This window comes from Nestor notabilis, unplaced genomic scaffold (genome assembly GCF_000696875.1).
Source record: "Nestor notabilis isolate BGI_N333 unplaced genomic scaffold, ASM69687v1 scaffold13353, whole genome shotgun sequence".
NCBI lineage: Eukaryota > Metazoa > Chordata > Aves > Psittaciformes > Psittacidae > Nestor > Nestor notabilis.
Window position 1 is genome coordinate 20305 of NW_009923371.1, and position 17075 is coordinate 37379.

The following is a 17075-nucleotide window of genomic DNA, read 5'->3' on the forward strand; positions in this document are numbered from 1 at the left end:
GGTCCTGCGTACATCTAAGTTGAACATCTAGTTACGAGAAACCAAGCTTTAGACAGATTTTTTTTTTTCCTGGAATACATGGTGTTGTCTGCATGCTGGTGTTGTACAAACTTATCTGGAGCAAATAACATCCAAAACTTGTGCAAGAGACCTTAAGTAATCACCTAAGGGGGAGGGGGACATCTGGCATGTTTTGTCTCCAAACAGAAGAGAGCATAATGATTAATCTCAGCTTCACACTAAGGTTTAAATTGCACCCAGAGACTGGGGAAGAGCATCCTTTCAGTCAGAGTTCTGCCTGCTCTTCTCCTGAAGATGATATCGATGAGGATCCTCTGTGTGTTGCTGTGCCTCAACTTAGCCTGGGTATGAATTTGACTTTTTTCATATCTTTCTGTTTTGAAGAGTGTTCATTAGATAGATAAATTTTAGCTGTCACCTAGCTTGTAAAATTAAATGCACACACATATACACAAGCTTACTGTAACCACTTCACTGACTTTCACTACTGACTTCACTACCAACTTTCATCAGTAGTTCTTGAGTATTCAGCTCTCTAGTTTTGCTTAATTTGTTTTTTTGAGTCTGCCTGGCTTCAGGAGCAGCATATACATTTAGATGAATTTATAGATTCATAGGTGATGCTGTAAGTCTTAAAAGTAATTGAGTGGACACCTGTGGCTTCAGTCAGCCAGGAATTTTCATATGTATTAGGGTGAATTCTGCTCTCCTTTGGATGATACTTCAGCAGAGTTTTTTACCTACAAATGACACACAATACCCTTATTATAAAATACACATTAAACCCCAAGGATTCTTGTGGCAGCAACATGAGGTTAAACTAGGGCTAAGTAAGAAACAATTTTTAGATAAGCAAACAGATAGACTTGATTTTCAACTATGTTAATATAACCTTGCTTTTTTCTCATTGAGATCTCAGGCCATAATCTTATATTAGATTTTTCACATTTCTTTTTATGACTGTCTTTTGAAGATTGCGCGTATTTTAACAAATGACAGAAATTATAGAAAGCAGATGGAACAAACCAGAAGCAGTCATATTGGAGCTGTCAATGCTGAAGGGGCACAAACCACCTAAAAGTAAAGTTTTTATCTGTTACTTTTAAAAAGCCAGATCCTCAGGATTAATCAAATCAGAGTGAATCTGCCAATTTTAATAATGACATTCCAGTTTCCCAGAACTTAACAACAGTATAATATATAGCATATATAAATGTAAATAACACAGTAGGAATACTTACATCATTTTGGCTTAGAATTACCTTGTATAGATTCACTTCTCCTTCTCAGGTTTGAAGAAAATCTCAATATATTTATTTCTCTTCTTTCCATTAGCACAGTGGAATCCACCCATCACTGACATTACTATTTTTATTACGATGTTATTAGCTTTCTTGGTCTTTATGCCAGGCAAAAACATGGCTACAAGCTTACATGCAGCAACTGTGATTAAAATCAGAAACACTAATGGGAAAACTCTCTTTATATATATACACAAAACTTAAGCCACTTTTGTGGATACTAAAGGTGGTAGAATGAAAGCACAAATTTAGCAATATTGCAGCAAATGGAAATAGAACATAAGATTTTTTAAGTATTAGCTTTAACTTAGCCAGTTTCAATCTGATTTCAAGTTAATTTTACATTTACACACAGAACACAGAATTTTTGTGGAATTATATGACCGTAATGTATCTTGAGCATCACCAGCTCCCTACATAGCAGTATTAATTTTGAGACATTAAAAGCTTTATTCTGACAAAATAAACAAAATCGTATCTTCCAAGAAATGTCAGGAATAAAATCCTTGCACTGTTCAATGTGGTGCTTTCCAGATGGCTGTAATTGCCACATGTCAGCTGTGCCACTGAGTGTCTGAGGACATCAACATTATGCTTCTGTTCTCTTGGCAGCTGTTTGGTTAATCTTGGTTTTACTTTTGCCCTTTTTCCTCCTGGCAGGCGCAAAATGGAGAGAGTACCTTTGAAAAGGAGGGTGCAGGAGTGCGTGGTCCCAGGATTGTGGAGCACATGTCCCAGTCCACCTGCCAGTATGAGAAGAACTGGCCCATCTGTGCAGACGATGACTGGGTGAGCAATGAGCTCTGGGGGCGAAAGTGGGGCCTATCAGCAGGGTGCTCATGGACCTCAGCCAGACTGCTATGATGGGTGCCATGCAGCCAGCATGCAGTTGGGACTTAGGGACGATGGGTAATACTCCATGTCAGGGCAGCTTGGAGAGATCTCCTGCAGGAAAGAAAGGAAAAAATTAAGAGAAAGAAAGAGGTGGAAGTTTGCCAGAGTGCAGAATCAGAAAAGAAAGTAAGTCTAGAAAAGAAAGATGAAATAAAAGAAGGCTAGACCTGGAAAAAAGAAGAAGGATTTATTTTTGGAATTTTGATATTGCCACTTTTGTAGTTGGTAAGAGAAAGGCACCAGAAAGAAAGATGTGTGACAAAGAAAAATAGCTAGAAATAACTTACACTTCACTACTTACTTTTTAGGAAGTCAGATGACAAAATGTTCAGTAAAAGTTTCATAAGGATTGACTGGATGTCTTTGTGTATAAGCTGTTCATTTGTCTCTCTCCTGCCTCACACATCTTTGTCCATGTCTATGCTACATTTGTTTGATGAAATCTTGGCAAAGAAAGAGCTTTAGTCTGTAAGAACATCAAGCTTTTCCAAGGAAAATTTTGCTTAAATAAGTTGGTCTCTAATGTGCTTGCTCAAACTGGACAACAGACTTCTTACAGCAGCCTTTTGGGAAATACATATATATATATGTTTTATTTCACCCCTGAGGAACAGAGGAGAGGGAAAACTAAAGGTTTACTAGTTCCTGCTCCCCACTTACAGCAGGTTTCTGAGGATGCGCATCACTGATTTCATTACACCATTGCCAGGGGCATAGGAGGTAAAGGCCTGCAGTTAGGTTGCTCTAAGTCACACAACTCCTTGGTGAAGTTGTTGGATGAATAGGACAGGACATCTGAAGGAAACTTGCAGAATCTTGCCCTAATTTTTTTTTTTTTTTTTTAATGTGTTTTCAGTGTTGGCTGGAAGTCTTTAAATGTAATGCCAAAACCAGGTTTACTCATGAAGATTTCAACACAATTATTTCCATCTTCTGATTTTAGGGTACAAAATGTCCATCAGGCTGCAGAATGCAAGGACTGATTGATGAAACAGACCAGGATTATAGTCACAGAATAGACAAAATCAGGAAGCTGCTCTCAGAAAATCAAAACAACTATAAAAAATCAAATCGGATAGTTGTGGAAACTGTAAATGTACTGAAACCAAACCTGGACAGTGCTCAGAGTGAGTATCTTGCACCCAGTTGTATTATCCATTGCTAAATTACTATTTTTTTGTGTGTGTGTGTGTAAGCAATATGTAGTAAAAATGTGTCATAGAAACATAGAATCATAGAATAGTTGAGGTTAGAAAGGATATGCTGCACTGGACCTTATTAACAAGACCCAGAACAAACATAGTCACTAAGACTTTTAACTGCTAACTGGTAAAAACTAATGTATTTTTTTACCTGTCCAGTACTGTGAGAAATATGTTCTTAATTACATGTTTTGATTTCTTATTTTAAAATACACTACCGTTTTAGGGAAGAAAATCACATGTGCGTAGCTGACTGTGAGGCGTTTCTGTTTCAGAGGTTGATGATGATTATGGTCGCGTGTCAGGAGAACTGAGACAGAGAATTGTGACATTAAAGCAGAGAGTTGTTACTCAAGTAAACAGAATTAAAGCTCTTCAGAGCAGCATTCAAGAACAGGTGACGGAGATGAAGCGCTTGGAGGTGGGTAGCTGCTATGTAGTTTCCATTCTCTCCAGGGCTTAGCTACAGAAAGAGATTGAGCAGTGAGCAGTGAGCAGTGCTCACTCCAGAAGAAAACTTGATGCAACTCTCACAGGATCTGACTTGCTGAGGCAAATCCCCAAATGAGTTGCCTTCTGTGCAGCTTGGTTTTCTTTTCCTGCCATGTGGGAAGGAGCTGTGAGCTCAGGAGGACTCCTGGTCCCGTTTCCCACTTCTGCTCTCAGACAAGCAGCAAAGATCTTATATCTGCTGATAACTGGCTCTTTATGGGGTGTTTTTCCTCCTGTAATGAGTTGCTGAGCAGCTAGGATGAGGAGGTTGTGCCCTGTCCTTCCCTGGTGCTGCCACTGCTGCCCAAGCCAGTGCTGGCACTGGAGCCCATGTTCCCAAGTTGCAGCCAATTCTTATGACAGTAATGAAGGGAAAAGTCCTGACACAAACAGTGGTTTTGCTCAAAAGCCCATTTTTATCCCCAGATCAGAGATCCATCTTTTGGATCATTTAGGAAAGCAGTGGTAGCCCCAGGATGGCAGGCCTCATAGCAGGGCCATGACAGGCTCTGAGACAAGTCCAGTGTCTTCCCCTCTCCTTGGAGGACCCGTGTCTGCCCCAGTCCCCAGGGAGTTGCCCAGCTCTACAGCACTCCCTCCAGACCCAGGAAGACACCCCTATGCACCAAGAATAAAGGGAGCAGAGTTTGGTAACGTGCTACAATGCACTTCTTCACAGAGCTCGTGCACTGTGCTATTGCATGTGTTGTAGTTAGTGGAAATAAACCCAGGGCTGACTTCAAAACTGAGCTTTGGAAAAACTCAGTTGTAGGTGGGAGGTGCCAGGGCAGCTCCCACCTTTCCCTCAGTCCGGTTAAAGGATACACTTGCTTGAGAAAGTCAGGAAAGCTCCCTAACCAAATTATTTCTCTCTGTTTACATAGGTGGACATTGATATTAAGATACGAGCTTGCAAAGGAACCTGTGCTAGAAGTTTTGATTACCAGGTGGACAAAGAAAGCTATGACAATATCCAGAAGCAGCTTACCCAAGCCAACTCCGTCAACTTGCACCCAGAGCTTCAAACAACCACTTTGAGCACACTAAAAATGAGGCCAATTAAGGACTCAAATGTTCCTGAGCATTTTAAGCATAAGCCTCTGCCAGAAATGCAAGCTCTGAATATAATTAATAACATCAGGCAGATGCAAGTGGTATTAGAAAGATCAGAAACAGACACAAAGCCCTCCCGAGGTGACAGTGTGTATCTTGCAGCAGAATCAAGGGGGGATGGACCTTCACACACCAGCAAATTAGTTACTCCTACTCATGGGAGAGAAACTATTAGTCTGGGAGACAAAACCTCCTCTACTGTTCGTAGGTGCACCAAAACTACCACCAAAAAAATTGTCACTGGCCCTGATGGCCCTAGAGAAGAAGTAGTTGAAAAAACAGTTTCTTCTGATGGCTCAGACTGCTCCTATTTGCAAGGAGCAGGAAATAGAGAGGAAGGGAGCATGTACCATGTTGGTGGGACAGATAACTTCCACAAGCTAGAGAGTTTATTTCCTGAGCTAGAGTCCTTTTTTACCCCTGACTCTGCATCCACTGCTAGTAAGCACTTTAGTGGATCGAGCAGTGTTTCATCTAGCAGCCATGCAACAGGTACAGGCAGTAGCCACTTAGGTACCAGTCATTCAGGGACCTATGTGGGGAAAGGCAAATTTACAGACTTAGGAGAGGAGGAAGAAGATGACTTTGGAGGACTTCACCTTCAGCCATCTGGATTTCCATCTGGCAGTGCAAGTCACTCCAAGACTGTAGTGACCAGCGCCTCTAGTTTCAACAAGGGAGGCTCCACTTTTGAAACCAAATCATTAAAGACCCGTGAAATAACTGAGGAGCTAGGTGGGGTACAACACGATCAGAGTGCAGAGGATACCCCAGACTTTCAGGCACGCAGCATCAGACTGCCAAGAATGAAGCAAAGGAGAGCCAGCACTGGGAAAGGTACACAGGCATCACGGAAGTAGTTAATTGAGGTAGTGGAGCCAAACTCCATCCCCAATCAAACTGGCACATTGGTTTCAGATACCGCAGTACAACAGTGTGATCTTAAAATGCAAACACTGTGTCTGTTTATTGCCATCTTGGAAACAAAAAGGAAAATATTTCATTGATACTTGGGTATTACATAGACAATTCACAATTTAACATATATGTAAAATTTTCTTTTCTGAATTCAATTTGCCTGTCACTATACCTTGTGTAGTTCAAGACATGTTTAACAATTCTCCTCAGAGCTATTGGTACTTGGATTCCTCTGAACCTTTTATTAAATTTTGCTGATAACTCCTGTCAAACCAGATCAACTTTTTTTTTTAGACTGTGATGATATCCGCCAGAAACACACTTTTGGTGCCAAAAGTGGCATTTTCAAAATCAAGCCAGCGGGATCGAATAAGGTTTTGTCAGTTTATTGCGACCAAGAGACAACTTTGGGAGGATGGCTATTGATCCAACAGAGAATGGATGGATCAGTGAATTTTAACCGGACCTGGCAAGACTACAAGAGAGGTTTCGGCAGCGTGGATGGCAAAGGGCAAGGAGAGTTCTGGCTGGGCAATGAAAACATACACTTGCTGACTCAGAACGACACTCTCCTTCGGGTAGAGTTAGAGGACTGGGATGGAAATGCTGAGTATGCAGAGTATATCATACAGGTAGGGTCTGAAGCAGAAGGGTACGCCCTGGCCGTGTCCTCCTACGAGGGGACCGCTGGGGATGCGCTGATAGCTGGCTGGCTGGAAGACGGCACCGAATACACGTCCCATGCCCAGATGCGGTTTAGCACCTTTGACCGGGACCAGGACCGCTGGGAGGAGAGCTGTGCAGAGATGTATGGGGGTGGCTGGTGGTACAACAGCTGCCAGGCAGCCAACCTCAATGGCATTTACTACCTGGGGGGCCACTATGACCCCAGGTACAACATTCCTTATGAGATTGAAAATGGTGTAGTCTGGCTGCCATTTAGAGCCTCTGACTATTCCCTCAAAATTGTTAGAATGAAAATCAGGCCCATAGAAACCCTGTAGAAAGACAGGCTTTTAATGTATGTTACAAGTTGAAAGTATTTTTTACATATGAATGTGCACGATGTACCTTTACTCTGTGAATTTGAAGGCAACTGGTCACATCCGTGGCTTAAAAAATAAACACTGATTAATAATCAACAAAACAGTTCTTTCACCTTATTTGCAATTGAGAAACTTGTTCATGGGAATACTGATTTTAAATCCCTTTTTATATGAACTTTGTCTCTGTCTTTCACAATAATAGAATCATAGAATAGTTTGGGTTGGAAAGGACCTTAAAACCAACCGCCCTGCCATGGGCAGGGACGCCTCACCCTAGACAATGTCGCCCAAGGTTCTGTCTTTGACAGATCACACCTAAACTGGAGATAAAAATATTTATAGTTTGAATTATTTATTTTGTGGAAAAGTGTTCAAGAAATAAAAGAATTAAGAAATATGTTCACCACGAACTCCTGCCTCCTCTACCACAAACCATGAATGTCTGATCAAGTTCAATTTTGGGGGCAGCACAACAGCATCAGGAGTCAGTTCTCAGGCAGAGCTGCAGATGGTTTGGGTTCTCGCTTTTGCCACAGACCTAACATGGAGTACACTTTGATAAACGGTGCATCCGTTTTAGGTCTGACTTTTCAGGATCTCCTGAGCTGTGATTTTACAAATACGGACATAGACCTTCCATCTCATTGATGAATTCTAGGCAGTTTAGCATGGATACTATAGCTTCAAAATAAGATAATTCCCTATAACTCACCAAAATAACAACTCCCAAAACAGGCTATTATTTTCTAGTGACCACTAAAAGGTTGTGAATATAAGCAGCACAAGCAAGATGAGAATCATCTGGGTGGCTACAGTATGTATGTCCTTGGTTTAGAATGTTTCTCGGCACATGTGTCAAGCAAGGATTCTTGTACAGCTAAGGTGTTTAAATCAGCAACTTACTGACATTGTATGGTAAGGATTTTTTAGCAAAAAGCTGGTGCATGGAAAAACAGTTATATTGGTTACACAACTGCACAAGAACATGCTGACATAAAATTATGCAAGTATTTTCTCTGTTTAATATTTCTATGCTTCTATTCAGAAATAAACATGAGCAAACTTTCTTGCCTCCAACCTCACTGGCCAGTATGTTTCATGCCATTTAACAGTATCACTAAACACTGGCAAAGCAGCTAACTTTGAGCCTTTTCCCAGCACTTCTCAAACACAGCCACTGTCTAACCTTTTTGGAGAATTTGCTGAAGAACAAAGACATCTTTACAGCCATGTGCAGAGAAGCGTCTGTGCTTTTGGAAAATGGGCCTCAGCTTTACTCTTTGTGTTTTTGTTCCCCAGCCTCAGTGGAAGCCTGCTTGTGGGAATGCTGAACATTTGCGCTCATGTAGTGAGATGCTGCTGTGGTATCTCCTCCTCGCCCTCCTGGACTCCACACATTAACACAGGAGGCTTCAGATGGGATCCATCTACTGTTAATGATCTGGGTCCCTTCCTTTATGGTGGAAGGCAGTCCCCTCTGAAAGATGTTCGATCCTGCCTACCAGACTTGGGAAGTCCTGTCTTTGGGACAACCTCTGCTCCTGGCTACAGAGGGAGCATAGATCACCAGCTTCAATGAAATGCACAACCTCCCCTATGATTGGAGTCACTAATTGCTCTAGTCCCACAAAAGTGATTGTGTGAAAGACATACCAGTCAGGTCTTCTAATACTGTATTTTGTTCTGTAATAGAAGGATGTATAATACCTTCATCAGCAACATAGACAGTGGGATTGAGTGCTCCATCAGCAAGTTTACAGATGTCCCCAAGATGAGTGATGCGGCTAACGCACCCAAAGGACAGGATGCCATCCAGCGGGACTTGGACAGTCTCAAGAGGTGGGCCCATGCGAACCTCATGAAGTTCAAGAAGCCTAAGGTCCTACACCTGCGTAGGGGCCACTCCCAGTATCAATACACGCTGGGGGATTGAAGGGATTGAGAGCATCCCTGAGGAGAAGGACTTGTGGCTACTGGTGGACGAAAGATTGGATATGAGCTGGCAGTGTGCGCTTGCAGCCCAGAAGGCCAATAGTATCTTGGGCTGCATCCAAAGAAGCGTGGCCAGCAGGACAAGGGAGGTGATTCTGTCCCTCTATCTGCCCTCTGAGACCCCACCTAGAGTACTGCATCCAGGTCTGGAGTCCTTAGTCCAGAGAAGGGCGATAAAAATGATCAGAGAGATGGAACACCTCTCCTATGAGGAACAGGTGAGAAAGTTGGGCTTGTTCAGCCTGGAGAAGAGAAGACTGTGGAGATCTTACCGCAGCCTTTCAGTTCTTTAAAGGGACCTATAAGAAAGATGGGGAGAGACTTTGTAGCAGGGCTTCTTGTGATGACAGGTAATGATTTTAAACCAAAAGAGCTGAATCAGGCTAGATGTGAGGAAAAACATTTTTACACAAAGGGTGGTAAAATACTGGCACAGGTTGCCCAGGAATGTGGTGGATGAGTCATCCCTGGAGACATTCAAGGCCAGGCTGGATGTGGTTCTGGGTAACATGATCTAGTTGACGATGACCCTGCTCATTGGAGAGGGGTTGGACTAGATGACCTGTGAAGGTCCCTTCCAACCCAAACTATTCTATGATTCTGTGATGTGGGATGATGGAAGAGATATTAAGAGGCACAGTATGTGAGCCAGGTTCTAGGAAAGGGCATATTTTATCCAGCATACAGGATTTGAACTAAATAACTGGTGACCTACCCATTTGTTAGATAATGTCTTTTCACTTTATTCCTTCTCAACTTGTTACACAGGTAGTTATCATTATCTTTATAATATAAAAGAAAATGACTATTCCTTATTTAGTGGAATGTGTTTGCTTCTCCCCAGATAATTCATAAATACACAGGAATCATGTGAATAAAACTTTAGTTTTAAGGCTTTATTTAGTTTTCAGAAAATATTTTAGAATAATCCTCTCTCTTTTCAAATGTGGTATAGAAGTCCTTTGTAAAAGAGTGAAACAAGTTGGGATTGGGGTTTTTTTATCAGTACTGTTCTAGACTAGTTACTTCTGTCTTGTGAACAACTGAAAAATGGAACAAAATACACTTGAGCTATTTTCATCAGTCAGGTTTTGATTTACAGTTGTCATTGCTTTTCACTTTAAGTCACAATATGCTCATACATATTTGGCTCTCATACATAAAGACAAGCCTGAATACCATGCCTAAAAAGATAACCATGTACAAATATTAAAAGAAAATCCCTAATTCTGTACATTTTGGTAATGGTTAATGTGGAAAGTATGGCCTGATTTTCATGCTCATCTTTTTCATTGAATACCATGACCCTTTCCAGTTCATCCATACAACACCATCATCTGTACCATGTTTTGCCATATCCCAGCTGTAGGTCCCTCCCCAGTAGTATCTGCCGTTGGGGTTTGCTGAGTGACAGCGGTTGTACCACCATCCACCACCATCTTCTTTGGAGCACTGTTTTCTTGGATCTGTAGTTAACCTGAGGAAGGCAAAAAAAGGTTTTGAGAATGACAAATGAACTGTAAGCCGACAGACCAAGAGAGTACATACAACTGCCCCTGCCCCTGTATGTATGTAACCATAACAAACATGTAGTGACAGGACAAGAGGGAATGGCTTTCGGATGACAGAGGGGAGATTTAGGTTAGATACTAGGAAAAAAAACTTCACTATGAGAGTGGTGAGACTATTGGAACACGTTGCCAGGAGAAGCTGTGACTACCCTATCTCTAGCAGTGCTCAAGGTCAGGTTGGATGGGGTTTGAGCAACCTGGTCTAGTGGAAGGTGTCCCTGCCCATTGTGGGAGGGTTGGAACTAGGTGGCCTTTAAGGTACCTTCCAACCCAAACTATTCATGATTCTATGATACTATGAACCAGTATGTGTTCCTGGAGTGAGTAACAATATTCCTACTTAAGCAAGACAGTGTCCTCAGCACATTGTACAACTAATATAGTGCATCAAGATTTGCTGATTTGTCTATGACAACATAATTCATGGAATCAATAAAATTCAATGTGCTTGCTTCTTACTTGTTTGTAGAGCAGCATTAACATAATACATAGTTTTACCTGCCCTTGGCTATGCCAAGAGAACTTCATGGATGTTTGGCTGGTAATTTGCAGGGATAAAACATATTTTAAGGTACTACAAAATGCTGTGAAAACTAACAGCAACTTAGAGAAATGTACACTCAGCTCTGCTTTTATTTTAAACGTCTAATGCAAACACATACCATCCATCATTGTCTCTGTCGTAAGTACTGAAGAACATGCCGTTGTGAATTGTCATTGTCCTGTTTTCTCCATGCACCTGTGAAGCTCCTTCCATTAGCGCATTGCCTGCATTGCCTTTGTAGTTACTAACTGAAAGCTGGTACTTGTTTCCTTCATTCTGTATGGTGAAACCTCCATAATGAGCTGACACTTTGTCACCATTCCAGTCTTCCATTTGAATTAAAACTTCAGTGGGCCCTATTTTGGTAAGCTGGCTGATTTTGTCATTTCCAAGCCAATATTCACCTGAGAAGCAACAAGTGAGAGCTCTGTGAAATAAACTTCAAATATACCTGAAGACAACTTTTTTATTTGCCTATAGGTCTGCCTAAAAGTGGATTAGTTAATTAAAAATAAAAAATCAAAGTGCTTACAAGAAAACAGTTTCAGTAAGAAGAGCTCTTTGTGTTTCATGCTCTGTGTGTTTTACCTGGTGTATCACAGTAGTTCTTCCCTCCACTCTTCGCAACATTGCCAAATCCTTTTTTATATTGATCCCATACTCTTCCGAAATTAACACTGCCATCCTGGCGATTCTGAATCAAAGTCCAGCCTGCAGGAGCAACAGTTTTTAGATTAAATTGCCATTAAGAAAGGAACATGAAACATTAAGATACAGCCCTTTTATCTTCATCTCAAGACAAGCAGAGCATATGGCTTCCTTGAAGCGGGTCTGAATTTTCACGGTATACAAGCTCAGCCTTGCCATTCTTACTCACACTTAACTAGAACCTTGCTTCATAAGGAAAGATGGGAAAAGCAGAACTCGAAGGACTGATTTGGTCTTTTGTCTAGCACATGGTAGCAGGGTAAGGAATGAACTAGGCTGTTCTTGTCTACCCACGCAGGCATTGTCCATTCTAGTCACAGTAAGATACGTTTTTATTTACCAACCCTATCCCAGCTATTTATCTCCAGTTTCATTATAGGTGTATCCTACTGTGCATCTGAAGAAGACCAAGAAGACTTTTCAGAATGAGACAATCAGACTTAAGTCTCAAGTAATTACAAAACTCCATATTAGTTTTTATAAAATGAAAATTACTAAAATGATTTTTGTAACATCCATATTAATTAATATTTTAACAACACAGTTATTTCACACTAACCTCCATTATCTGTTTCCATGTCACAGTACACTCTGTATGGTTTGACGAAAGGATCTGGCTGGATGAGGTACATTTCGGATGTCTCGCCTCCTTTTCTGATAATATCCTCACATTCTGAAAGAATAAACCAGAGACTGTTACTGAAAAAGCTATGAACTTCTCCAACAATCTTCTTATTTTTTGTTTGATGATTGTAAGAGATCAATTTGAAATATATATATAATTCTACTTTCATTTTGATTTCTGTGATACATAATGTGAAAGAGTCAGGGAAGAAAGACCAGTTCACTTGCATTGTTCTACTTTTCCAAACAGGAATTTCTAAAATTCCTGTGTGAATTCCTGTGAGTGATGGAAGACTGTATACTTTCCAATGACTTTTTGAACTAGGCAAACTTGTGAAAGAATCTTTCTTGACTAAAATAAATCAAGGGTCATAAATGTATCACCTCCACCTTACAAAATCCTGAAGCACATATTTTTTAAAATTCCACTGGCCAGTAATGAAGACTGATCTTGGGTAAGAAGATCTTTGGTTTGACCAGTATAAGCATCTGTGAAAGATTTTTTGTGTTTAGGATCACCTTCCATTTTTTCTGCTACCCTAATCAATGACACAGCCTTCAGAGCACATTCAAACCAATTGGATGATGTATCTATCAATTTCCACAGTGATATAAATGGGAGAAGCGATGTCATTATAGTTGAGTAAGTACCTTTGCCTGAAACCACTGGAATATTGCAGGAAACAGAACATGGAGAATGGCAGTAGTCTGTCTGGGTTGCAATGGCATTTTCCAGTTTTTGTATCTTCTTGTGTAAAGTATCCACAACTGAACGAAGGACCCTGAGGCTAGATGGGATGTTATTGTCCAGATTATCTTTTATATAATTATAATGCAATTCCACTTCTGTGTTGTACTGAGAAAGTACATCATCATTGTCTAGAAAAGCAAAGAGATGAAGAGCAGATTAGTTTTCGACACATTTTCCAGTTATGAAATAATGAAGAGCAGTCTGTAACCACAACTTGAGAAGCCACCTCTTTCCTTAGTGGGGAGGAAGGACAGGCATTTCTTTTGCTTACATTTCCACAATGTACAGAAACTATGCAGAGATTCTCAGGAAAGTGGTACATATGTATTGTTATTTCTTTGCTAACTAGTAGTACATTTATCAGTGGTGCTATATTCTGCCAGAGAACTATAATTAGCTTCTTTCAAGGGAACCATGGTGACAAGCCAGGAGCTGGGCATGAAGGGATTGGATGGACATCAGAAAGCAGGTAAGGGGGAACACATGACCCTTATGTTTAGGGGCATCATATGAATCTTGCCTTGGTATGAGATCCATTCCTTTGACTCTCTCAAAGGATTCTTTTTTTAAAGATTTAAGAGGACATGGTTATGGAACCCTGCTTTGCTAGATAGTCCATTGTATTTTTAAATGTTTTAAGAAGTTCCATTAACAAGTAACAGTAGGAATACCAATAGAATTGAAATAGCATTTACACTAGTAATTCATACAAATATCATACCTCTTCTTTGTTTTTGCCTCTTTACCAACTTATCATCTAGAACATTCACGTATTCATAGAAAGTTGTAGAGGTTTCAGACAGTTTGCTCACTTTGTCCTTTAGATCACGAACAACTGATTTCACAGTTTTTTCCTGTTTTACCAGTGTAGTTTGCAGCTCACATCCAGTTGGACACAGCACTCCCTTAAAAACAAACAGACAAACAATAAAGTCAATATAAAAAGTTTCTACTTCCATCAGTGAATGACCATACCTTTGAATGCACTGAATAGTTAGCAATGTGAGACCAGATATTTAAGCATCTAGATAAGGACTCATGACATTCAACTTCTGTAAAGAAGCTGCAGCTTGAAGGTCAGGAAGGAGCCCTGAGTTCCCCATGAGTACTCTTTTGTAGAAGCTCTTAGGAAAAGCCCTCTCTCTTCACACTTTTTTGGTCCATATCTGCTTTTCACTTTTCTGCCCTACTAAATGTTCACAGTGTTAAGCTACCTGAACTACGATTAAAGCCTATCAGGAACTACCTGGTGCCTGTGCCATATTTATATCTACCCCTTTCTTCTTTCGCTATCCTCAGAGAACCAACCATGTTATCTATACCTTGTTATATATATCTCTCATGAAGCAGCCATACAATTCATTTAAAAATTATCATCTCAAGAAGCTAGGCACCATTGCTTCTGTAACAAGGACACTGTCAAGGACAGCAGTGTTTTAAAATGAGGTGGGAAATTCTGAGGGCTTGTGAGAACCAAAATATCCAGGCAGCAGTGGGTCTCTACCGCAACCATGCATTCATTAAGCTCTAACAGAATTCATTTGTTGGCAACCTCCACACTCAAATTTGCTCTCAGACATTAAGATGTCTCTTAGCACTGTCACAGCTTGCATTTTCCAGCAGAGAGCACAGCAATGACTACTGCAAGGCCGCGAGGAGCATGCTAGATCTCAGCATGCTTGCATGCTTCTACATAAGAACTGGGGCAGTGACTGAGGGTAGACTATAATTACAGTTTGAAACAGATTTTAAGACAGACATGGGAGACTACTTTTTTGGTTCCTAGGGTTCCTTGAGATTATCTGAAATTCAAGACAGATTTATAAAGAAGCACTTCTGCAGAGCTTTTATTTTTGTCCTTCTTAACAGTCACCTATGCAAAATCACATGGAAAGTATGGGCTAACCCACAGATACTTCCTTTCCTCATTTGCAGTTCAAATCTCATTGTCACCACTGGTTGTCTGACTTTGTGACTAATCCCATGAATTCTGTGGCATTACTTTTCTGAATGCTATCCTACCAAACTCAAACAAAATGAAGCAAAATTGGGCTGCTTTAAATGAATGACCATCTCTTATTTGGTGAAGAAAACTCCATATTGGGTGCACTAGAAGAAAAGGACAGTCTCTTATCAGCAGGCAGACACCTACCAGCTCTTCTAAAGGATGCTTGCAGCCACCAGCATCAGGGTAGATGATACGTTGTTCTTTCTTGTCCCCTGGCTTCACCCGCTTTGGGGGCCGGGGCTGGTATCCAGTTCCACTGATGGGAGGTGCCACAGGCCGGAGTGTGGGGGCCACTTCCCGCCTCTTGTCCAGCGGTCGGTGGCCTCGAACCCCAAGCTGAGGGCCGTCTTCCTGCAAAGCCAAGGGGAGAGGAAACTCTGAATCTGAGACCGATATTGTAAAATGGGATGTACGGGGTTGAGGCATCCGTTCAGCACTCTTCAGTATTTTAAACAGCAAGGAGAACCATGGAATGGAATGCAAAAAAGCAATGGAAATATTCTGTTGACATTATCTAAAAGTCATTGCTATGCCCTCCCTTGTAAGACTAGTTGCACTCCTTCCACCCTGATACAGACAAACTAAAAAGCCTTCAAACCAAAGCAAAACAATATTTCAATAGCTCATTCTGATCAAGGAATAAAGTTCATATAGTTCAGAGCCAGTAAGCACCATGAGTCCATGCAGTAGGATACAAAAAAACCCGAACGCATTCTTGGGGTTAAGAAGAATATTCACCATTATGTTATCAGTGTCCCAATTTTACATCAGGCTACAGGAAAATTTGTAAGGTCTCAGAAAATTAAGCCACAGTCAAATACATCATCAGGTCTCAGACCATATGACAGTTACTAACTGCTGGAATTAGGAAAAGCATTCAATGCCATCTCTCGGGCTTGGTTTTCAGAGCTTGCTCTGATGCACACATTCCCCATCTCTTCCAGAAATGGGAAAATCTAAGAGGCTGAGCAAGGAAAACAGGCCTGGTGCCTAAGCAATTGTTGAAATTAAACCATTTGAATTAATAGTTGTTTGAACTACTGAACCAAAATCTTCAACAATCTCCGATTCCACTCTGGCTTAGCTACAAATAATAAACATTTGTAGGGAACCAGGATCAGAGACTTCAAGTAGGCAGCATACAAATCACAAAATTCCTGAAAATTATTTAGCATGGTAGTATTATCAGCAGCAAGCATACAGACACAAAAATTTAGATTGTATAGCAGAAAATTATCTCATTTTTGGTTACCCTGACCTATGTAATTTTTGCAGGGATTTTCAAAATATAAAAAAATATACTGAGATTCTAAATTATATTTCCCATTAAACGTTTTACTTAAAATTTTATACAGGTTAAACTGTTATTTTAGATTGATCCTCACTGCTTGCTTTTTTGTTTAACAATTATTACCTCTCCATTTCCAATGTAAAGCTATGTGAACTGGCAGTTGATTTTTTTTTTCAATGTCTACTGAATCAGTAGAAAAGTTTTTACTGTCTTCGACACAAGATGTGATTAATTACACATTAGTTCTACTCATTTGCACCTGATATTAATTGTCTGTAATATCATACATGAACATCGCTAAATTAATATCTTTAACTAAATTCAGCTAAATAACCAATCTTACCATTGGACATTCTTCAATCCCTACAGAAAAATAAAATAAACAGGAAGAAAATATATACAAACTGAGAAAAGAACTACTGTGCAGTTACAAATACGTGAAGATATAATACAAAGGTTGAACACTATGAACACTTCAAGTGGCCATAAAGAAAACACACTGGATCATTTTTTCCCACAGCTTCAAACTTAGCTAATCACATAGGCTAAAAGTCATGCATACAATTCAATAAATTATTATAATTATAATTATAATTATA

At 40.4% G+C, this 17075-nt stretch overlaps 2 protein-coding genes across 2 annotated transcripts; one reads left to right on the forward strand and one right to left on the reverse strand.

Annotated features, from left to right (window-relative positions):
- Positions 1-282: 282 nt before the first annotated feature.
- On the forward strand, positions 283-7074 carry FGA (fibrinogen alpha chain). The gene is made up of 6 exons (XM_010012105.1): positions 283-366; positions 1983-2111; positions 3160-3343; positions 3694-3839; positions 4795-5860; positions 6236-7074. Exons 1-6 carry the CDS (start codon positions 316-318, stop codon positions 6943-6945), a joined length of 2286 nt encoding a protein of 761 aa, XP_010010407.1. The 5' UTR covers positions 283-315; the 3' UTR covers positions 6946-7074.
- Positions 7075-9945: 2871 nt separating this feature from the next.
- On the reverse strand, positions 9946-15536 carry FGB (fibrinogen beta chain; the record flags this gene model as incomplete). Its single annotated transcript, XM_010012106.1, has 7 exons — positions 9946-10456; positions 11213-11498; positions 11683-11805; positions 12362-12475; positions 13078-13305; positions 13899-14082; positions 15330-15536. Coding segments are annotated over 7 exons (1371 nt in total), but the record flags the coding sequence as incomplete, so codon positions are not given.
- Positions 15537-17075: the final 1539 nt, after the last annotated feature.

Excerpts from the sequence above, each read along its gene's own strand:
- FGA (XM_010012105.1), top strand. The coding sequence starts at position 316 with ATGATATCGATGAGGATCCTCTGTGTGTTGCTGTGCCTCAACTTAGCC. Across the intron at positions 367-1,982 it reads TGTGCCTCAACTTAGCCTGG|GCGCAAAATGGAGAGAGTAC; the intron begins GTATGAATTTGA and ends TCCTCCTGGCAG. Across the intron at positions 3,344-3,693 it reads AAACCTGGACAGTGCTCAGA|AGGTTGATGATGATTATGGT; the intron begins GTGAGTATCTTG and ends TTTCTGTTTCAG.